The sequence below is a fragment of the Eubalaena glacialis genome, chromosome 8, assembly GCF_028564815.1.
Source record: "Eubalaena glacialis isolate mEubGla1 chromosome 8, mEubGla1.1.hap2.+ XY, whole genome shotgun sequence".
NCBI lineage: Eukaryota > Metazoa > Chordata > Mammalia > Artiodactyla > Balaenidae > Eubalaena > Eubalaena glacialis.
The window spans coordinates 111,054,588-111,073,325 of NC_083723.1; the positions used below are offsets into that span (position 1 = coordinate 111,054,588).

The 18,738-nt window shown below is 36.8% G+C and overlaps 1 protein-coding gene across 6 annotated transcripts in view; it reads right to left on the reverse strand.

The window, feature by feature from the left end:
* Nucleotides 1-18,738, reverse strand: part of CNOT4 (CCR4-NOT transcription complex subunit 4) — a 146,624-nt gene that overhangs the window by 58,318 nt on the left and 69,568 nt on the right. For all 6 annotated transcript variants that reach the window (XM_061198073.1, XM_061198071.1, XM_061198072.1 and 3 more), the window contains exon 3: nt 6,167-6,364. In XM_061198073.1, the coding sequence (XP_061054056.1) occupies nt 6,167-6,364 (198 nt within the window). The remainder of the gene's footprint in view (nt 1-6,166; nt 6,365-18,738) is intronic.

Genomic DNA, 18,738 nt, shown 5'->3' on the forward strand with positions numbered 1-18,738 from the left:
ATTAAAGCATTGTTTATAAGTTATGCATTCCAAATATGGTAACAGAATGTTCTTCAAACTTCTATGCTTTATTTATTACTGTGTGTGTGTCAGTAAATTTTCCTTATGTCAATTTCACCATTTCTCAACTATCTCCTGTTTTTTTTCTCTCCTTTTCCTAATAAATAACAAATGTGAGGTGATGGATGAAAAGAAAACTGGGGAAACAAATTTATACAATATTTTCTCTACTACCTGGTTACTTCTTGGTGGTCATTTTCCCTCATACTTGTGTCATCTCCTTTACTATGTGATCACTATATGCATTCACTTAGCTTCTCTAAAACTTACTTAACCTTGGCTAACCTGATACAAAAACCTCTCCCATGATTTGCAACTACCTCAAAATTAAATTTTGCTCTTTTCCTAGAATTCATCTATAGACCTACTGTTCCTACAATCTGTCCAAATAGCAAGCTCTCTCTCAATGAAAGCTTTATGCACATATCTGTTCAAGTGTGTGCAAAGTATCCTTTCCAGATACTCTTATACTCTTGATAATATTCTCACACACTTACAACTTAGCTAATATGTTCTGCATCTGACAGAACCAAAGCTTTGTGAAACAGTCTGTGATTGGGGTGTCATTAATTCTTAACAGTTTTCAACTTGATTTATATAATTTTTTTTACCTCATTTTATTTTAGGTTTTTATAAGTATAGGGTTTAGGCCTTATGTTTTCTACAGCCAATTTTAATGGATTAGAAGGTGAAGTGACTACATTGGCTTTCAATCTTTCTTCTACCCAAATCCCCCGAGGGATATGGCGGTAAGTGTGGTAAAGGCAATGACTCTTGGGTTGTTCACAAAAAAGTCTTAGAATAGAGGGTTAGGGAAGAGTATATCTTCAAAAGCTTTCTGGCCAGTGGAGTACAGAACTGTGTTCAATATTCCAGCTTGGTGCATACCAACTCAGCAAAAGGTCTCAGCCAAAATACCTGCTTCAAAGGATTCAGGCTGGTTATAAGTTGTGCTGCATCAGCAGCTCATATCCAAGTTTACAGCAGTAGTTCTCAATAAAGGCAGCATCAAGGGATGCTGGAACATTTTGGAACTCTGTGGGAGCTTTTATTAGGGGAGGCTGTCAAAGTAACTGGGAGACACTATTCGTGTTCAGTGGATGGGAGCCAGGGAAAGCTTACAGCACTCAGGCTAGCCCTGCACCACAAAGAATTGTCCTGCACCACTTTTGAATGTTCTACAAGACATTCATCTAGCTGAGAGGCCTGTTTACAATTAAGTGAACCTAGAAACAAATTATAAACATAAAGTAGTTCCCCAGTTTTGACATATGTTGAATTTAAAAGCAAATACTGTGTAATTAAGGGACAACCACAAGTGCTTTGTTTGAAATTTTACTAAGAATTGCTTCAGAAAAATCACATCATTGGCACTTCATGGTACCTGAGTTGCCAATACATACACCTGTAACAATCTGCCTTTGTAGTTGTCATATTCACAGTGATTCTACAAACAGATGCAAACACCTATTTTATAACATACTGGAAAAAAAGTACTTTACAAACTTATATACGCATACAAGTCATTTGAGAATCTAGTTAAAATACATATTTCAGACCCTGAGAGTCCGCATAATTAAGCTCCCAGGTGATACTAATGCTACCAGCCCAGCGGCCACACCTTGAGTAGCAAGGTTCTAGAGCAGAGGTACCCAAGTATTTACATGCAGAAACAGTCTTTTTATAATTTCTAATTTCTCCTTCATTTTTTTCAAATTATGTATGTACACAGACAGATTATATTATCAAGAAGTCATTGCATGAAACTTAAAGGGTGTTATAAAATATTAGTTTAAAAAAAAGTGGGTACTGGGTCTGAAAAGGTTAAAAGCTGGCTTATGGAAATAAATTCTGGCCAGTATTTGAGTAACACCTTCATAACAACATAAGATTTGTACATAATTACACTGAGCAGCCAGAATAATATTTTCAAAGCACAAATCTAGCCATGTCATTCTGTTCTTAAGAATAGTTAATAGCTTCCCATTGCCTTTAAGATAAAGTGCAAACTCGTTAGCATGTTTTAAAAGCCCTTCATTATCCCTTACCACTTACCTTGTCAGCCTCCTCTCTCACCATTTCACTCTAATTTTCCAGCCAAACAAATCATTTGCAGACTGAGCTCTTTCTCATCCAGAAGCATTTGTATAATTCCTGTGCCTGAAGCACTTTACCCCAGAGATAGCAGGAGAGTACACATCTTCCCCCCAAGGTCAGGCACCATCTCTTGTGCCTCCACAGCACACAACACTCCTCATAGTGTACTGTTGCTTTTATAAATAAACAGGGACTACCTTTTTATTGGTTTATGTTCAATGTCTTACACAATGCCTGGCACACTGTAGGTACTCAATAAATGCTTACTGAAAAATTAAACTGTCTTAGTATTGAACAAAAAGAGTAACATGGGGGACTTCCCTTGTGGTCCAGTGGTTAAGAATCCGCCTTCCAATGCAGGGGACGCGGGTTCGATCCCTGGTCAGGGAACTAAGATCCCACATGCTGCAGGGCAACTAAGCCCACACGCTGCAACTAAGACCCAACACAGCCAAATAAATAAATAAATACAGATCTAAATCTTAAAAAAGAAAAGAATAACATGGATATAAAACACTGGTGGGCCTTAATGTATTAGAAAATGGCCTATGGCTGATAAGAAATGGTTTGCCCAGGCAAGGGAAATTTAAATAATTTAGACGTTCTATATTAAGTTGCACATTACAGATTCTGTCTGAACATAAGTCAACGAGCAAAACAATACTCTAGTAAATAAAAAAGGTAAAGAGTATGGGTAGTAGGCAGAACACCTTGCATATCACCACATTACCCATATATTTAATGTCCTATATTTACTTCACAGTGAGCCAACTTTAGTACTAACTACCATATAAAAGGCCAAATGATAGAATTATAAATTCCCAATGGCATAACTAATGTGTAAAATGTCTTCCTATATATTCTTTGGGAATACAGTCAAGTGTTCATGAACTCCACAGAGAAAATAAAAAATGTGGTAAGCAGATGGAAGGATGGATGGATAAATGGACGGATGGAGGAACAACAGACCATTCACTGGTGTAAAATACATTGGAACAGGAGCTCTAAGACCAGGGAGGTGGGGAGGATGGGGGTGGTTTCTAGCCCTGGCTCTGCTATGAAATAGCTGAGTGATCCTAGGCAAGTCACTCAACTTCCCTGTGCCTCGGTTTCCCGTTTGTAAAATGAAATGGTTGTGTCTTTAAAGTCTTTCAGTTCCTCAAAGAAGCTGCTCTTTCACGCAGTCACGAACCTGAAACATCCTTTTCCTTATTCGCTGCCCAGCTAATCCCTAATCATTTTTAATCATCCTTTCCTCAGGGAGGCTTTTTGTGGATCTCTGTACTAGCTAAATTCCCCACTGTTACATGTTCTCAAAAAGCCCTGTACTTTCCCTGTTTATAAATGCTCGGCATGCTTACAAGTACTTAATTCTGTCTTCTCCACTGTCTGTAAGCTTGTACGGGTAGAGACTGTCTGCTTGCTAAACCACTTCATCTCCAACATCAAAGTACCTAACAGATTGTAAGTATTCAAGAGTTAATTTACAGAATGAATGAATTAGGTTCTGACAATATAAATTTTTAGGATTTAGGAGATGATTACCTCTAATCATTACCTCTAATTACCATATCTTCTAAGATAGTTTTTTTTTTTTCTATTGAGCGATAAATGAATACATTTGACTATCAATCTTGGTATGAAGTTTTCAGATGTACAAAAATTATTTTCAAAACAAGCTTTAAATTTTCCTAAATGTTCCTGTTTTGCTAATCAGAATTCAGTCAAATATCAAACTGTCATCATCCAAAAATAAGTAAATCACAGGGATCTTCCTTGCCTCAAAAGTTACCCTAACAATTTGAAACTTCGAGTTTTCTAATGAAGCTGACTTTAAGTTTTCCAATCTGAAAGGGTTAGACAGTTACATTAAGAAAAATTTTAAAGATAATATTTAGAAGTAGTAGGATTTAATAACTAAAACACTCATCTCTGGTCTTCCTAGGCTTTCAGGAGAAATAAGAGAGAGAAACTAATGTTTAAGAAAATTCACTGTCCTCTCACCAAGCAACAATGATTTCAAAAGTATAAAACCAGGACAGTGATTTTTAAGTATATTTAGACTCATGATAAAATGTTCTCACTAGTCACCCCCTAGATTAATTTCTTTCTGTGTAATAGTTCTTCAGATTAATCTTACTAACATCATGTTATTTGAAATGAAAATAAGAAATCTCTGTACATAAGTAAAAACAAACCATAGATTCTAAAGAAGAGGTAGGACCTATAATCCAAACATCAGACTGAGACTATGGCTTAATTTTATCCAGCCTTTGGGTGGTGCTCTGTATGCCTCCAGTACCACAGGTGACTGGATTTTGTATTAAGAAAATCAAGTACATCCATATCCAAGAGTTATAAAATCAAAATAAAAGTTCCATTAATTTACTGGAGTAGCAGGAAATTCCCTGGTCACCTAGTGGTTAGGATTCCGCGCTTTCACTGCCGTGGCCCAGGTTCAGTCCCTGGTCAAGGAGCTGAGATCCCACAAGCTGCATGGTGCAGCAAAAAAAAAAAAAAAAAAAAAAATTAGTAGGAATAAATAGAGGTAGGTAAATAAAAAACTTGCAGAGGCAAGAAATGCTCTCTGGTAGGAAAAAAAAGTAGTGTTGAAAGAGGGAGACAGAAGCGTTGGGACAAAGTTGTGGCAGTGTTCAACGGTGAAGTGGGATTCTGCCTGTCTGGGGAGTTAAGTACTAGATTTAGGAAAAAGGGAGAATTGGCTGCTGAGGTTAAGTCATAGGCCTAAAATGAGCTCTCTCCTTATCATCTCTTATTAAAGAAGTCTTCTCCAGTATGAACCCTCTGACTTTGGAAAGAACGTCTCCGGAAGATCCTGTAGCCCACTAATGCCAGCATCCCTGGACCTAGGTCCTAGTAATTCTTGAGCTGCCTCCACATTTATTACCAATGATAAAGCCTTCTTAGTAAGGTCACCCTGATTTTTCTCCTCTACTGATCATGAAGCCCTTCACAGCCTCAATACATAGTAAACTTATCAGCAATGAATATTTTTTATTGTCTCTAAACTGATTTGTACAAAATCAATGTATAGACACCTTAAATTTCCTCCTTCTGGGGCCTTTAGCCCACTTAGCCAAGTTCAAAGATTCCCACCTCCCTAATCATATTCACTATAATCCTCCCTCTGATTGCGACCATCATGAGCATTACTTCAAACCCTTCTCAAGGAGTACTTTTGACAGATCCCCCAAATTCGGCTCTCTCCAACATTCTGGCTGCCAATCACTTTCTATCTGCCTTCCCAACAATCTAGTCAGCACCTCCTGGTATATCAGAAACTAAAAGTTAGCAGGTGTGCATCCATGGGCATCAAGGAAAGTTATGAGTTCAACATTATTCTAATAAGGCTGGTGGAGGAAGGAGAGAAAAGAGTTAAGTAATAAACAAAAGGGTTAAGACCTCCCCTGCCTCCAAACGAATGACAAAGAACCTGGTCCATAGTTTCCCTTCATCAAATTCTCCCTCTTTCTCCAAAACTGGCTTAAAATGAATGAGTAAAGAATGATGATACAGTATAGCAACAGTTCTATCACTGTTCTATAACCGAGGTTCACTACTTGGGCACGATTTAAAAAAAAAAAAATACGGATCTTTGGTGGGTTCATGAAACTGCATCTCCACTGTTGGTCTTTAATACAGCTACAGAAAAGAGGAAACAAACAGAGTAGTCATGTCACATTAGCCTTAAGAGCAAAATAGAACCATTATCCAACTTTCACAGGTTATTAGCACTAAAGGGGACTTCAGAGATCTAGTTCAACTGCCTAGTTTTACAACTGAAGAAAATGAGCCAAGAAAGATTAATACACTTGCCTAAGATCACAACTGGTCATTGGTTTCTTAGTGATTATTAAAAAAATATTTCCCATTTTCTCCTAAGTTTTAATATTTTCAGGTAAATCCTGCAGTTGGGCAGGGTCAGCTATTATTTCCAAATAAACAAAAAGAAAAAATGCCAAGTTGAGAAAGAAAAGAGAAGACTTACCTCTGGGTCTGCTAGGCGCTGAGACAGACCTACAACAAAGACAAGGTTTTTTTGTACAACACGTACACTAGCCAAATGTTTGCGATTTTCTGATATTTTCTGTTTTCTCTCATTTTGTTTCTGTTTTTTCTCATTCTTTATCCTTTGCAGTTCTTCCTGGGAGAGTGGTTTATAAACTGCTGGGTCTTCTGGATATGGCTGTAGGTATAAAACAAATATAGAAGTTAGCATTAAATAAACAGAAAACTGTATGAATAACAATTATCAAATTCTGGATGATGTGTATGCACATCACATCTCCCTTTGTTACAACTCCCTTTTTCTGAATCTTTTCAGTTTTTATTTAATAAAAGTTAAATGTTATATAGAATTGTTTTAAAATACTATTTGAACCACTTTTTGTGCTGAAACTTGAAACATCACCAAAGGTTCTAAAATTTAAAACAACAATCTTGGTATTCCCTACAATGCCTAGCACACAGTTTACAGGAAAATTAGGCTTCTAAGGTACTGTGTAAGAGGCAAAGAGTATAAGTTCTCTCATCTAAATATGGGTTTATGTATTACAATCAACAAATATTTAATGAAAACTTACTATGTGCTTGGAGATTAATGAAGTACTTATTCTTTAATACATTCCCAGTCTAAGGACACAGATGGGCAAATAAACAGCAATACATAGATCCTCTGGCCCAGGAGTTTGAACTTAGCTTCAACACTTATTATCCACGTGGTCTTAGGCAAGTCAATTAAACTCTACGCCTCCATATCCTCATAAGTAAAATGAAAATAATCTTAAAGGCTGGTGTAAAAATAACACTCATAAAGCAATTATTATGTGTAACTGGCACACAGTAATCCCTCAACAAATACTAGTAATTACACTCTTACAATGGTTTCCTCTCTCATCATTATAATTTTGTTTTCATTCCTACTGCTAATGCCAAGACTACTGATGGCCTGAGTAAGAGCTGTGGACTCACACTGTCTGGCTTTGAATCTTGGATCATTCTTTACCAAGAGACCTTGGCAAAGTTATGTAATCTGTCTGCCTCAGTCTTCTATTCTGTAAAATGGGAATCAGAGTACTTTATTCAGAGGGTTTCTGTGAGAATTAAGAAAGACAACACACTTATAAAGTAATTAAAATTGTGTTCTGCACAGAAGCATTCAATAAGTCAGTTATTATAACAGCTAGTCCTCCATATCTGCAGGTTCCACATCCTCAGATTCAACCAACCATGGACTGAAAATATTTGGGGGTAAAAAATTCCAGAAAGTTCCAAAAAACCAAAACTTGAATTTGCCATGCACCCAGCAACTGTTTACATAGCATTTACATTGTATTTACAACTATTTATATAGTATTTACATTGTATTAGATATTATATGTAACCTAGAGATGATTTAAAGTATATGGGAGGATGTGCGTAAGTTATACCCAAATACTACACTGTTTTATATAAGGGACCTAAGCATCCACGGACTTTGGTATCTGCGGGGGGCGGGTGTGGTGTTCCTGGAAACGATCCCGTGCAGATACCAAGGGACAACTGTACTACTACAAAAAACAGTTAATAATAAATGGAAGATGGAACACACTAAATAATAATATCTAAAAGCTGAATGTGAAGAGATCCCAGAAATGGGAAACTGTGCCTATCAGAATATCAGAAGTGGGGATTAACAGAAATGCTGCCGTCAAGAAAAAAAGTAGGGGACTTCCCTAGTAGCGCAGCGGTTAAGAATCCGCCTGCCAATGCAGGAGACAGGGGTTCGAGCCCTGGTCCGGGAAGATCCCAGATGCTGCAGAGCAACTAAGCCCATGCACCACAACTACTGATCCTGCGCTCTAGAGCCCGTGAGCCATAACTACTGAGCCCGCGTGCCACAACTACTGAGCCCGCGTGCCACAACTACTGAAGCCGCGTGCCTAGAGCCCGTGCTCCGCAGCAAGAGAAGCCACCGCAATGAGAAGTCCGCGCACCGCAACACAGTCGCCCCTGCTCGCCACAACTAGAGGAAGACTGCGTGCAGCAACGAAGACCCAATGCAGCCAAAAATAAAATATAAATAAATAAATTTATTTTTAAAAAAAAGAAGAAAAAAGTGGGAATGAGGAAGAGAGGAGGGAGTACTCACAAGCATGAAAACTTGCATGCCTTTAACATAAAGTTACTTTCATCTTTTCATACATAAATTTTAAAAAATTAATTAAAAAAACAAACACCCTCCAATTTGTGAGCACACTTTGATTAATGCTGAAGGCAATTAAGAAAGAGAGATTTCCTTTTATGTTCCTCAACGTCTACTAGTAATAACATAAAGTCTCCAAAAATCCTGTTCTTAAATATTCAGGCATAACTCTTAGTGGTCCTGCAGGATGTAAGCGTCCATACCATTCAATTCCCACATTTAAAAATTTGAATCTATTTGGCATACTCCAACTTACTAGTGAGTGGGAGGCACAGAAAACAGTGGACTCAGTAATTTCCCTGACTTTTGCATGACCTGAGGGCTTTCTCCAGGATCAAATATAAAGTTTATGTCACACATTTTAGGGGTTCAATAAATATTTGCCACCTTAATATCAAGCTACTATCTAGAAGCGGAAATTTAGCACTACTAATTTTCTTTTTTAAAAAAAACTTATGTCGGGCTTCCCTGGTGGTGCAGTGGTTAGGAATCCGCCTGCCAATGCAGGGGACACGGGTTCGAGCCCTGGTCCGGGAAGATCCCACATGCCGCGGAGCAACTAAGCCCGTGCGCCACAACTGCTGAGCCTGTGCTCTAGAGCCCGTGAGCCACAACTACTGAGCCCATGTGCCACAACTACTGAAGCCTACATTCCTAGAGCCCGTGCTCCGCAACAAGAGAAGCCACCGCAATGAGAAGGCCGCGCACCACAACGAAGAGTAGCCCCCGCTCACCACAACTAGAGAAAGCCCGCACGCAGCAACAAAGACCCAACGCAGCCAAAAATAAATAAATAAATAAATAAAAAGAATTGGCTACCATCTTTAAAAAAAAAAAAACTTATTTCAAAGTGTTCTTACATTTTAATTTGAGGAACCAAATGGTTAAGGATCTATTACAATAAATTCAATTCTTCAATCAATGATGTAATCTTCCCAATTTAAATTTTTTCTCTCTCTCCACTCACCCTTCTGTACCTATATTATCTCCTTTCAAATCTTAATCTATCTGCCTGGATGATTTTAATCCCATGAAACTATTCAAGGCTATATGGGCACAAGTATAAAAATGAACTACATACAAACCAATTAAAATATCTTTCCACAAGATCATTTAAAATTTTCATTTGCACGTGGAAAAGCTATTTTCTATCACAGGATTTCTGGGTAGCTCCTTTCGGAGCGTTTATCATTAAGTTTATTTGAAAGCTGTTGCCCTTCACTAACATCTATAGTGGTGATAGTCTACTCCCTGAGTGGATCAAGCATATAGATTGTTCCTAGTTCCATTTCAAAGTCTAATCCATGCATTGAATCTTACCAGTCCATGATAAGAGAAGTATAAAAACTGAGAAAAAGCATTTGGAAACTTTTATAGCAACTTAACATTGCCACAACATTCAAGTACGTCATCAGTGGGCTCTGAAGAATAAGATAGTTATCTGTGTGGTTGTTATCGAACTTAGGTGGTAAATCACATGACACAAGCTGGGTACTAGGCATGCTTAATAGGACCCTGTATCAAACACCAACAGACTGTGGCGGTGGGGGGGGGGGATACAAAAAATCTGGTTCTGCATCAGAGATAGTCTGAAAAACACTGATGTAACTTTTAACTCTTCTGAAAACATGAAGGATTTGACAAGCACTCTGGTTTTTTTCTTTGCTAACAATCTCTGACACTGTAAAATCCTGATAAAAGATGATGCAAAGTAATATAAATGCCAAAAAAATAAAAATGCATACACACACCCAAAAAAAAAAAAATGGAGAATGACAATTACCAAAAATCGGGTTGCAGTATCAATTCTCATCAAGTATATTACTGATGCACCACCATGTTGAGTATATAACACTGGTTACCCCAATCTTCTTCTATGTTATTCCAAGTTTTTCCTATGGAAATATACTTACATAAGACTTCAAAGTCAACTTCAAGTCAACTTTATTGGAATGTAACTGCTACACAGTGATACATTACACATACCAATACAGAAAGATACCAACACAGGAGAACAAATTAGTTTACCATGAATTCCATGATGGTTCCTCCTCCACACACATACCATCATAAAAACCTACTCTACAAATCCAATAAAAGAAAATTAATAAGCTAATACAGCAAGATGAGGAAGGGAGGTAGATTAAAGATGGGAGATGAAAACACATAATTTGAATAGCTGCAGAAAGAGACCGTGACCCACAAAGCTAGTAATAGTACGAAAAATGAATATAAAGAAAAATATATCTGGTCTACTTTTTGACTGAAACAGATAGGTTAAGCCTAATTTTCTAGGAATATAGGATCAAATAAAAATTACAAGTAAAAAATTTTTCTTTAAAGGTACTACTGCATGTTACAAACTAGTGTTAAATAGGACACCTGTGGAGAAGCATTTTTAATGTGTAAAATATTTCTAATTGTGTTAATTTGTCAACAAATTGCCAAACTACTAATTAAGATGGTTTATAGTCTCTAATGTAATCATTTAATTCCTTTCATATGTATAGTTATGTTTCCACTTTTATTCCTAATTTACATGTGTATTTACATGTGTCTTCTGTTTTATTTTCTGATCAGACTTACCAAGACTTTATTTTATTCGTTGTTTCAAAGAACCAGCTCTAACCTTTACTGAAATATTGCTTTTTTCCTATTTCACTAAATTCTACTTAATCCCTACTTTCCACTGTCACAATGTTTATTCTTTTTCTGGTTTCTTAACCTGGAAATAAGTTCATCTATTTTTGTTCTTCATTTCCTAATTAATGCATTTACAGCTTTATATCTTCCTCTTGCTAAAGACAATGAAAAATACTGTATAAAACTTTTTTCTAACCAACATCTTAAAAACAATAATGATCTGCAGTGGGGAAGTCCCAAGACAATTTTTGGATAAAAGTCAAAACCCAGAGAGATAAGTGGAAAGTCTGAGTAACAACAAATGGGAGAGAGGAACAAATGGGGGAAGAGGGACAGCATTAAAAGTCCAAGGCCAAATCAAGGTGAAGAATTTTGGGGGAGATCACTCCCACGTTAAGCTGAGACCCAGCCCACCCCCAAAGAACTCATTTTGTCTCAGGGTAAGTACAAACTACACAGAGGTCAGTACAAGATAAGAAAAAAGGAAAAGGGTGTAGAAGAAAACCATCCTAGAGAAGTTGAAACCAACCCCAGGGAAGATGTGCACCCAGGAGAACAAAAGACCTTTATGGTTGGCCAGAGCGAAGACCTTTACGCTTAAGGCATCCCTAATGGCAATGTTTACAGGATCCAGCAGAAGCCAAATCAGAGCCTCTCTATAGGAGGGCAAATTCATCTTGGGCCTTGGAGAACCCTACAAATAATTCAATGACAACCACGAAGCAGATACAGACAACAAATCACATAAGGAAATAAAACAACATGAACAACAACCAACAGAAACATCCCTCACAAGACTTCAGCTTCTGGAATTATTGGACAGATTTTAAAACAATAATTCTAATCTGTCTAAACAAATATATGACAAACTTGAAAATATCTGCATGGTATAAAAAGCTTTTTAAAAAATCAAGTATCAAAAAAGAACAAACGTTACTTCTAGAAATGGAAAACACAATGGCAAAATTTAAAAACTCAGTAGACTAGACCTAAAAAAAAATTCTGATTGATCAGAAGAGATCATCCATTAATGCATGAAAGGAAGAAAAAGAAAGAAACAGAAAAGAGATTAAAAGACATGGCAGATAGTGAAAAGATGTGGAAAATATTTAATCAGAGTCTCAGAAAGAGAGGAAAGAGAATAAATGCAACAGCTGAAGAGATAACAGCTTAATTTTTTTCCAGAACTAATGAAACTCACCAAATCCACAGATTCAAGAAGCCCTACAAACACCAAGAGGAATAAATAGAAATACGCAAGTGAGTTCTACTTTCTGGAACTGATTAATATATCCATTGTGGCCTAACAGTCAATTTCTGTGCCCACTATACCTGTATTTTAAACTTTTGTACAAATTTATTTGTACAGAGTTGTGTGCATGCACAAACACACACATGCTTGCTAATTGTGTTAATCATATTTTCCATTTCCTTTTTATTGTGTACTTCATATATTTCTAAAATACAGAAATTAGAAGTCTCTCCATTATGCATGTGGGTGCAGTTTCTCCTGGTATTTACATCAGCTCAATATACTTCTTAGCTCTCTCAAGTAAATAAAAGTTTCGTGACTTTAGGGGACCTTTCATCAGTAAGAAAAATATCCTCTTTATCTTTTTTAAATGTGTTTGATCTTGAATTTGATTATGACTAACTAATATCAGTACTATTATACTTTCTTTCCTATGATTTCCATTTGCCCACTCTATCTTTTTTCCCCTAGTTTCCCTGATAATTTTCTTGTATGTGTTCCTAGTCAAACAGTTCTACAAGGTTTATTAGGAAAAAGAGCAGTCCCCCATATCCTTCCTCCCCCTCAACAGTTGCCTCTCCCTAAAAATAATCTATTCTTTTAGATGATTCTTTTGTCATTTACTATCACATCATTAAATAACATGCTTGTATTGCTACTTCCTGATTTTTCAGTATTAAATATTATTACATTATGCAAATTGAAGATTCAGATTTCTTTCAGCCAGCCTAACCATACATTCGAAGCCCACTTTCCAACCTTCCATCCTAATTTTGGTTAGGTCAAGGGTCACAATTACATTATTATGAAGTTCAAATATTATTTATACACTTCGACCTCCAGCCATGGCAGATTAGATGGTAACAGACTAGGGCTACCAGCATAAACAACTAGAAAACTAGACAAAATATATGAAATAACTGTTTTCAGACACTGAACAACAGACAGTGAACAGCAGGTCTATGACCTCTGAGAGAAAAGAAAGAAAAAGATGAAAACCACAAGTGTCCCAGTTTTCTGCTCTTCTGGCACTTACTGGACCTTGGCACTGGGTCCAACGGTCACAATGAGCAGAGGGGGACAGTGTTCAAAATTTGAAGAGGTTGAGGGAACTGAAATTTATTGGGCAAAATACCACAAAGGGGGAACTAGTACAAAAAGAATTCCAGAAATCTACATACAGGAATCCTGTGGTAGCCAGTTTTCATAACAGCCCTCCTGAAGACACCCTGATAGAGTGAGTGTAAACAATGAATTTAGGGAGGAAATAAAAAAGAACACCAGTCACATGTACTCTTTCAGAATATAGAGGAGGAAACATTTCCTGAAACCAGTATTTCTTTGGTACCAAATCTAAAAACAACATAAAAGAAAGCCACAGATAAATACCTCTCATGACACAGATGCAAAACTCCTCCTGAAAATATTAGCAAATTGAAAATAAAAAGGATAATACACCATGATCAAATGAGATTTACCCTTGGGAGGGAAGGTTGATTAAAAAAATCAACCTAAATCACTGTTTCTACAGAACAAAGGAGATAACACACGATCATCTCAATAGAAGCAGAACAGGCATTGGATAGAATGCAACACCCACTCATGATAAAAAACTCTCTGTAGGCAAAGAATAAAAGCAAACTTCCTCAACCTGATAAGGACCATCTACAAAAAAACAGTGACATACTTAATAGTGAAATACTCAACGTCTTCCCACTAAGATTGGGAACAAACAAGGATATGTGTTCATCCCACTTTTATCCAAGGTTATAGTATAGGGCTTACCCACTGCAATAAGGCAAGAAAAACAATTTAAAAAAATAAAGGTTGGAAAGAAATAAAACTGTCCTTATCCACAGAAGATGTGATCATCTATTTAGAAAATCCTAATGAATCTATTTAACAAAAATTAATTATTCTACATAATGACAATGAACAACTGGAAAATGGAATTTTAAAAACAGTATCATGTGCCAAAGCTCAAAAAACACAGGGACTTCCCTGGTGGTCCAGTGGTTGGGACACCACCCTTCCACTGCAGGGGGCACAGGTTTGATCCCTGGTGAGGGAGCTGGGATCCCACATGCCATGTGGCGTGGCCAAAAAAAAAAAAAAAAAAAATCCAAAAAAAATTCCCCCCCCACAAAAAAAGATAGTTATAGGCAAATATAACAAAACATGCTGTACTCTGTACATGAAAACTACAGAACATTGTTTCTGAAATGTTTAAAACCTAGAAAAATGGAAAGATAAAACTTATTCATGACCTATATGAGTCAACATTTTCAAGATGTCGTTTTTCCTCAAATTGACCTGCTTATTCAATGCAATCTCAACCAAAATTCCAGTAGGCTTTTTGTGCAAAATGACAAGCTAATTAAAAAACGTATGTGGAAAGGCTAAGGTTCAGATACACAGAATAAATTCTAAAAAGAATAACAAATTTGAAAGTTTTTATTGTAACAGATTTGAAGATTTAGAGTAGTCAAGACAGTATGGCATTGACAAAAAGATAGACATAATCATCAGTGGAAGAGATACAGACTCTAGAAATAGACTGACACATTTATGAGCAACTGATTTTCATGAGAGTCCAAAACCATTCAAAAGTAAAGGGTGGGGCTTCCCTGGTGGCGCAGTGGTTGAGAATCTGCCTGCCAATGCAGGGGACATGGGTTCGAGCCCTGGTATGGGAAGATCCCACATGCCGCGGAGCAACTAGGCCCGTGAGCCACAACTGCTGAGTCTGCGCGTCTGGAGCCTGTGCTCCGCAACAAGAGAGGCCACGATAGTGAAAGGCCCGCGCGCTGCAATGAAGAGTGGCCCCCGCTTGCCGCAGCTAGAGAAAGCCCTCGCACAGAGACGAAGACCCAACACAGCCAAAAATAAACAAATAAATAAATAAATTTATTTTTAAAAAAAAGTAAAGGGGTAGTCTTTTCTACAAAAGATGCAGTAACAACAGGATATCTGTATGGAAAAAAAAAAAAAATCTCAACCCCTACTTCATATCTGAGCCATTGCAGCATAATATGATTACTTTTCCTTTTCTGTGCAAGTTTTTGTTTCCCGTAGAGTTAATAACTGTGTTTTGTCTGATTAGATCTCTATGTGTTTATTACTAATTCAACCATCAAATTTCCTCCAATTGTTGAAATGGCTTCACAAGACATTTCTCTTTAAAAACACCAAGTATTCTTTCATTTTGATCTTTTTGTAGAGATTCCCCTTGGAGCTTTCTGATTTGCCACATTCTGGATTAACTGCCCTCTACAGGTCACATCTTTCATCTTTCCCCATCATCCAAGAAATCCCACTGCTTCTTGCCTATGTTTGATTATCTATTTCCTCTATCCCATGTATTTTTTTTCTCTTCTTCATTCCTTTATATTGATGGGGCATATCCTCTAGTAAATTTCTGAGACAGAATGCACAGAAGGTAAAATATTTTTGAGAACTTTCAGGTCTGACAATGTCTTTTCATAACTCCCTCATACTTAATTAAGTCAAGCAGATACAGAGTTCTAAAATGAAAATAAATTTCCTTCAGAAGTGTCTTCTAGCTTTAAGACTTGATTTAGAAAAGTCTGAAATGACTGATTCCTGATCTTTTATGTGCAACCTACTTCTTCCTCTTTGGAAACTTGTAGAATTTCTTTCTCTTTGGTATTTTGATACTTAAAAATAAAAGTTTGTGCCTGGCACTTGACGGGCGTTTTTGCTTTTTTGGTGGTTTGTTTTTTTTGTTTTTTTTGAGGTAACACTGGTTTATAACCTTCTGTAAGTTTCATGTGTACAACATTATATTTCTACTTCTGTGTACCCTACAGCATGCTCACCACCAAAAATTTAGTTTCTATCTGTCATCAAACAGTTGATGCCTTTTATCTATTTCACCCTCCCCCTCCGCCCCTTCCCCTCTGGTAACCACTACTCTGTTCTCTGTATCTATGTGTTTGTTTTTATTTGGTTTGTTCATTTATTTTGTTTTGTTTGTACATTCCACATATGAGTGAAATCATACAGTATTTGTCTTTCTCCATCTGACTTATGTCACTTAGCATGGACCCTTCAAGGTCCATCCATGCTGTCACAAATGGCAAGATTCCACCTTTTTGATGGCTGAGTAGTATTCCAGTGTGTGGAATACACATCTTCTTTATCCATTCATCCATTGATGGACACTTAGGTTGTTTTCATATCTTGTTACTGTAAATAATACCACAAGGAACATAACAGTGCATATATCTTTTTGAATTAACGTTTTCGTATTCTTTGGTGCCTTTTTAATCTGAAAATATGTCCTTTGGTCCTGGGAATATTCTTCAATCATATATTATTGAAGACAATTTTCCTCTGTATCACTGTGATCTCTTTCTAGAATACTAACTTATTTGTTATGTGACCTCCTGGACTGATCCTCAAATAAAAGTTATCTCCTCTCTCAAACATTCTCCTTTGCCTTTTTGCACTACTTGTTAAGAGATCATCTCAACTTCATCTTCCAACTCTTTGCTTGAGTTATTTCTGCTATCATACTTAAATTTTCAGTAACTGTTTCTTATTCACTGAATTTTTTATACCATACTGTTCTTGTTTCATGGATTCAATATCTTCTATTATTTCTGAGGTGAAAATAATACCCTTGTTGAAGTTTTCATTTCCTTGGCCAGTCTCTAATTTCCATGTGAGCCAATGTTGTATGGTGCTACATCAGTAAACCACCCATGTTCCCACATCTGCCGTTTCCACCAGATATTTTTCTCAGACATGCTGCACTAAAAGGACATGCAAAGGCAGTCTAAGGAATGACCTGCACCTGTTTAGGGACGCACTAAGGTCCTTTTGACCCCACTAGGCTCAGCAACTAGGACCAAAGAGAAACATTCAACTTCATATGTTTTTAAAACCTGCCTCTCTCTCTGCTTTTCAAAGCTATTAAAACAAAAGAGGCCTTTTCTGCAAACAGACAGGTTTCATCTTGTGAGCCAAAATCAGGAGCTGGCTTCAACTAGCGCCACCTGCATCTCTAAGTTTATTTAAATCATCTCAATTTGACATCTCACAGAACGCCTTCTACAGGCTTCTCCCTGCAGGGTTGGGCTGTATCTAAATTGTAGCTTCATGGTCCTCTCCAGAAACACTTGTGGTTTCCTTCTGTGTTAACACAACCACTGAGGCTGGCTCCAGAGATGTAAAGATTTGCTGGTCTCTGACTGAGATGGGCAGCTTCATAATTATGTGTGTTCAGCACTCTCTAGCAAAGCTAAGCCAGATTCCAAGACTTTGTGTGTCCTGCACTGTCTGCCTTCCGTGTTACATGCCATGAGACAGGTATGAGCAAAGTCTGGTAGTTAAGAGACTAAGGAGAGGTTCTAAGAGTTGTGGATATTAAGTGGATATTAAGTCAACAAGAAATTAAAAAACAAAGACAAAAACAAAAAAAACTCCTGGTCTGACTATTAACAATAAGTGCCTCAGCTAAAGATTCTAACTTGGAGACCCAAAAGGAGGTTGTCTCATATTTCTTTAATCTGGATTTTTTTTTTCTTTTCTTTCTATAAATGTTGGAGAGCCTTGGTGTTCATCCTTAGACAATCTCTCATTTTTTCCACTGACCCTCTCTGTGATTTAATCCAGTGTCATTAATTTATAAAAATATTCTATATATTGATTAACTCCCAAATTTATATCTCCATGCCCAAACCAAAATTGAATATTCACCTGTCTAGTCAATATCTCCATTTAAGTCTCTAATAGGAATCTCAAACTTAACATGTTTAAAACCGAGTTCCTGATCTTCTCAAAAACCCTATTCCTAGAAGATGCAGTCTCCCCCATCTCAGTTAATGGCCATTCTCTACTTCTAGTTGCTCAGTTCAAAATCTAGCAGTCATCCTCAACTCTTCTACTTGTAATGTAGAGCGGATATTAAACCTGATTAATCTTTGTATGTCTGTAAAATGTTTTATTATGCTTTCAAATCTGAATGAAATTGAGAATTCTTCATTAAAACTTATTTTCACTCAAAAATTTGGAAAAACAAATTTTTCGTTTGTGTTCTCTTTTCTATGGTTGTAAAACAAAAACACTGGCATCAGTTTTATTCTTGTTCCTTTGTGATCTATGTATTTTTCTCTCATGGACTTTCAGAACTTTGTCTTTATTCTAGATATTCTAAAATCTCACAATTATGTAAATAGATGTTGATATTTTTCAGTCATCTTGCTTCATACTTAGAGAACCCTTCTAATCTGAGGACAACTGCTTTTCATAGTGAGTAATTTTCTTCTATTAGTTCTTTCATTATTTCTTCTGATCCATTCTTAGCTCACTGCTTCTAAAACTTCTCTTAGCAGAGATTAGAACCAGTAGATCTCTCTTTTACATTGCTTAACTTTTCTTTCATGCTTTCTATTTTTTATCTTTCTGCACTATATCCTGCAAAAAAATACTCAGCACAATCTTCCAACTCGCTAAT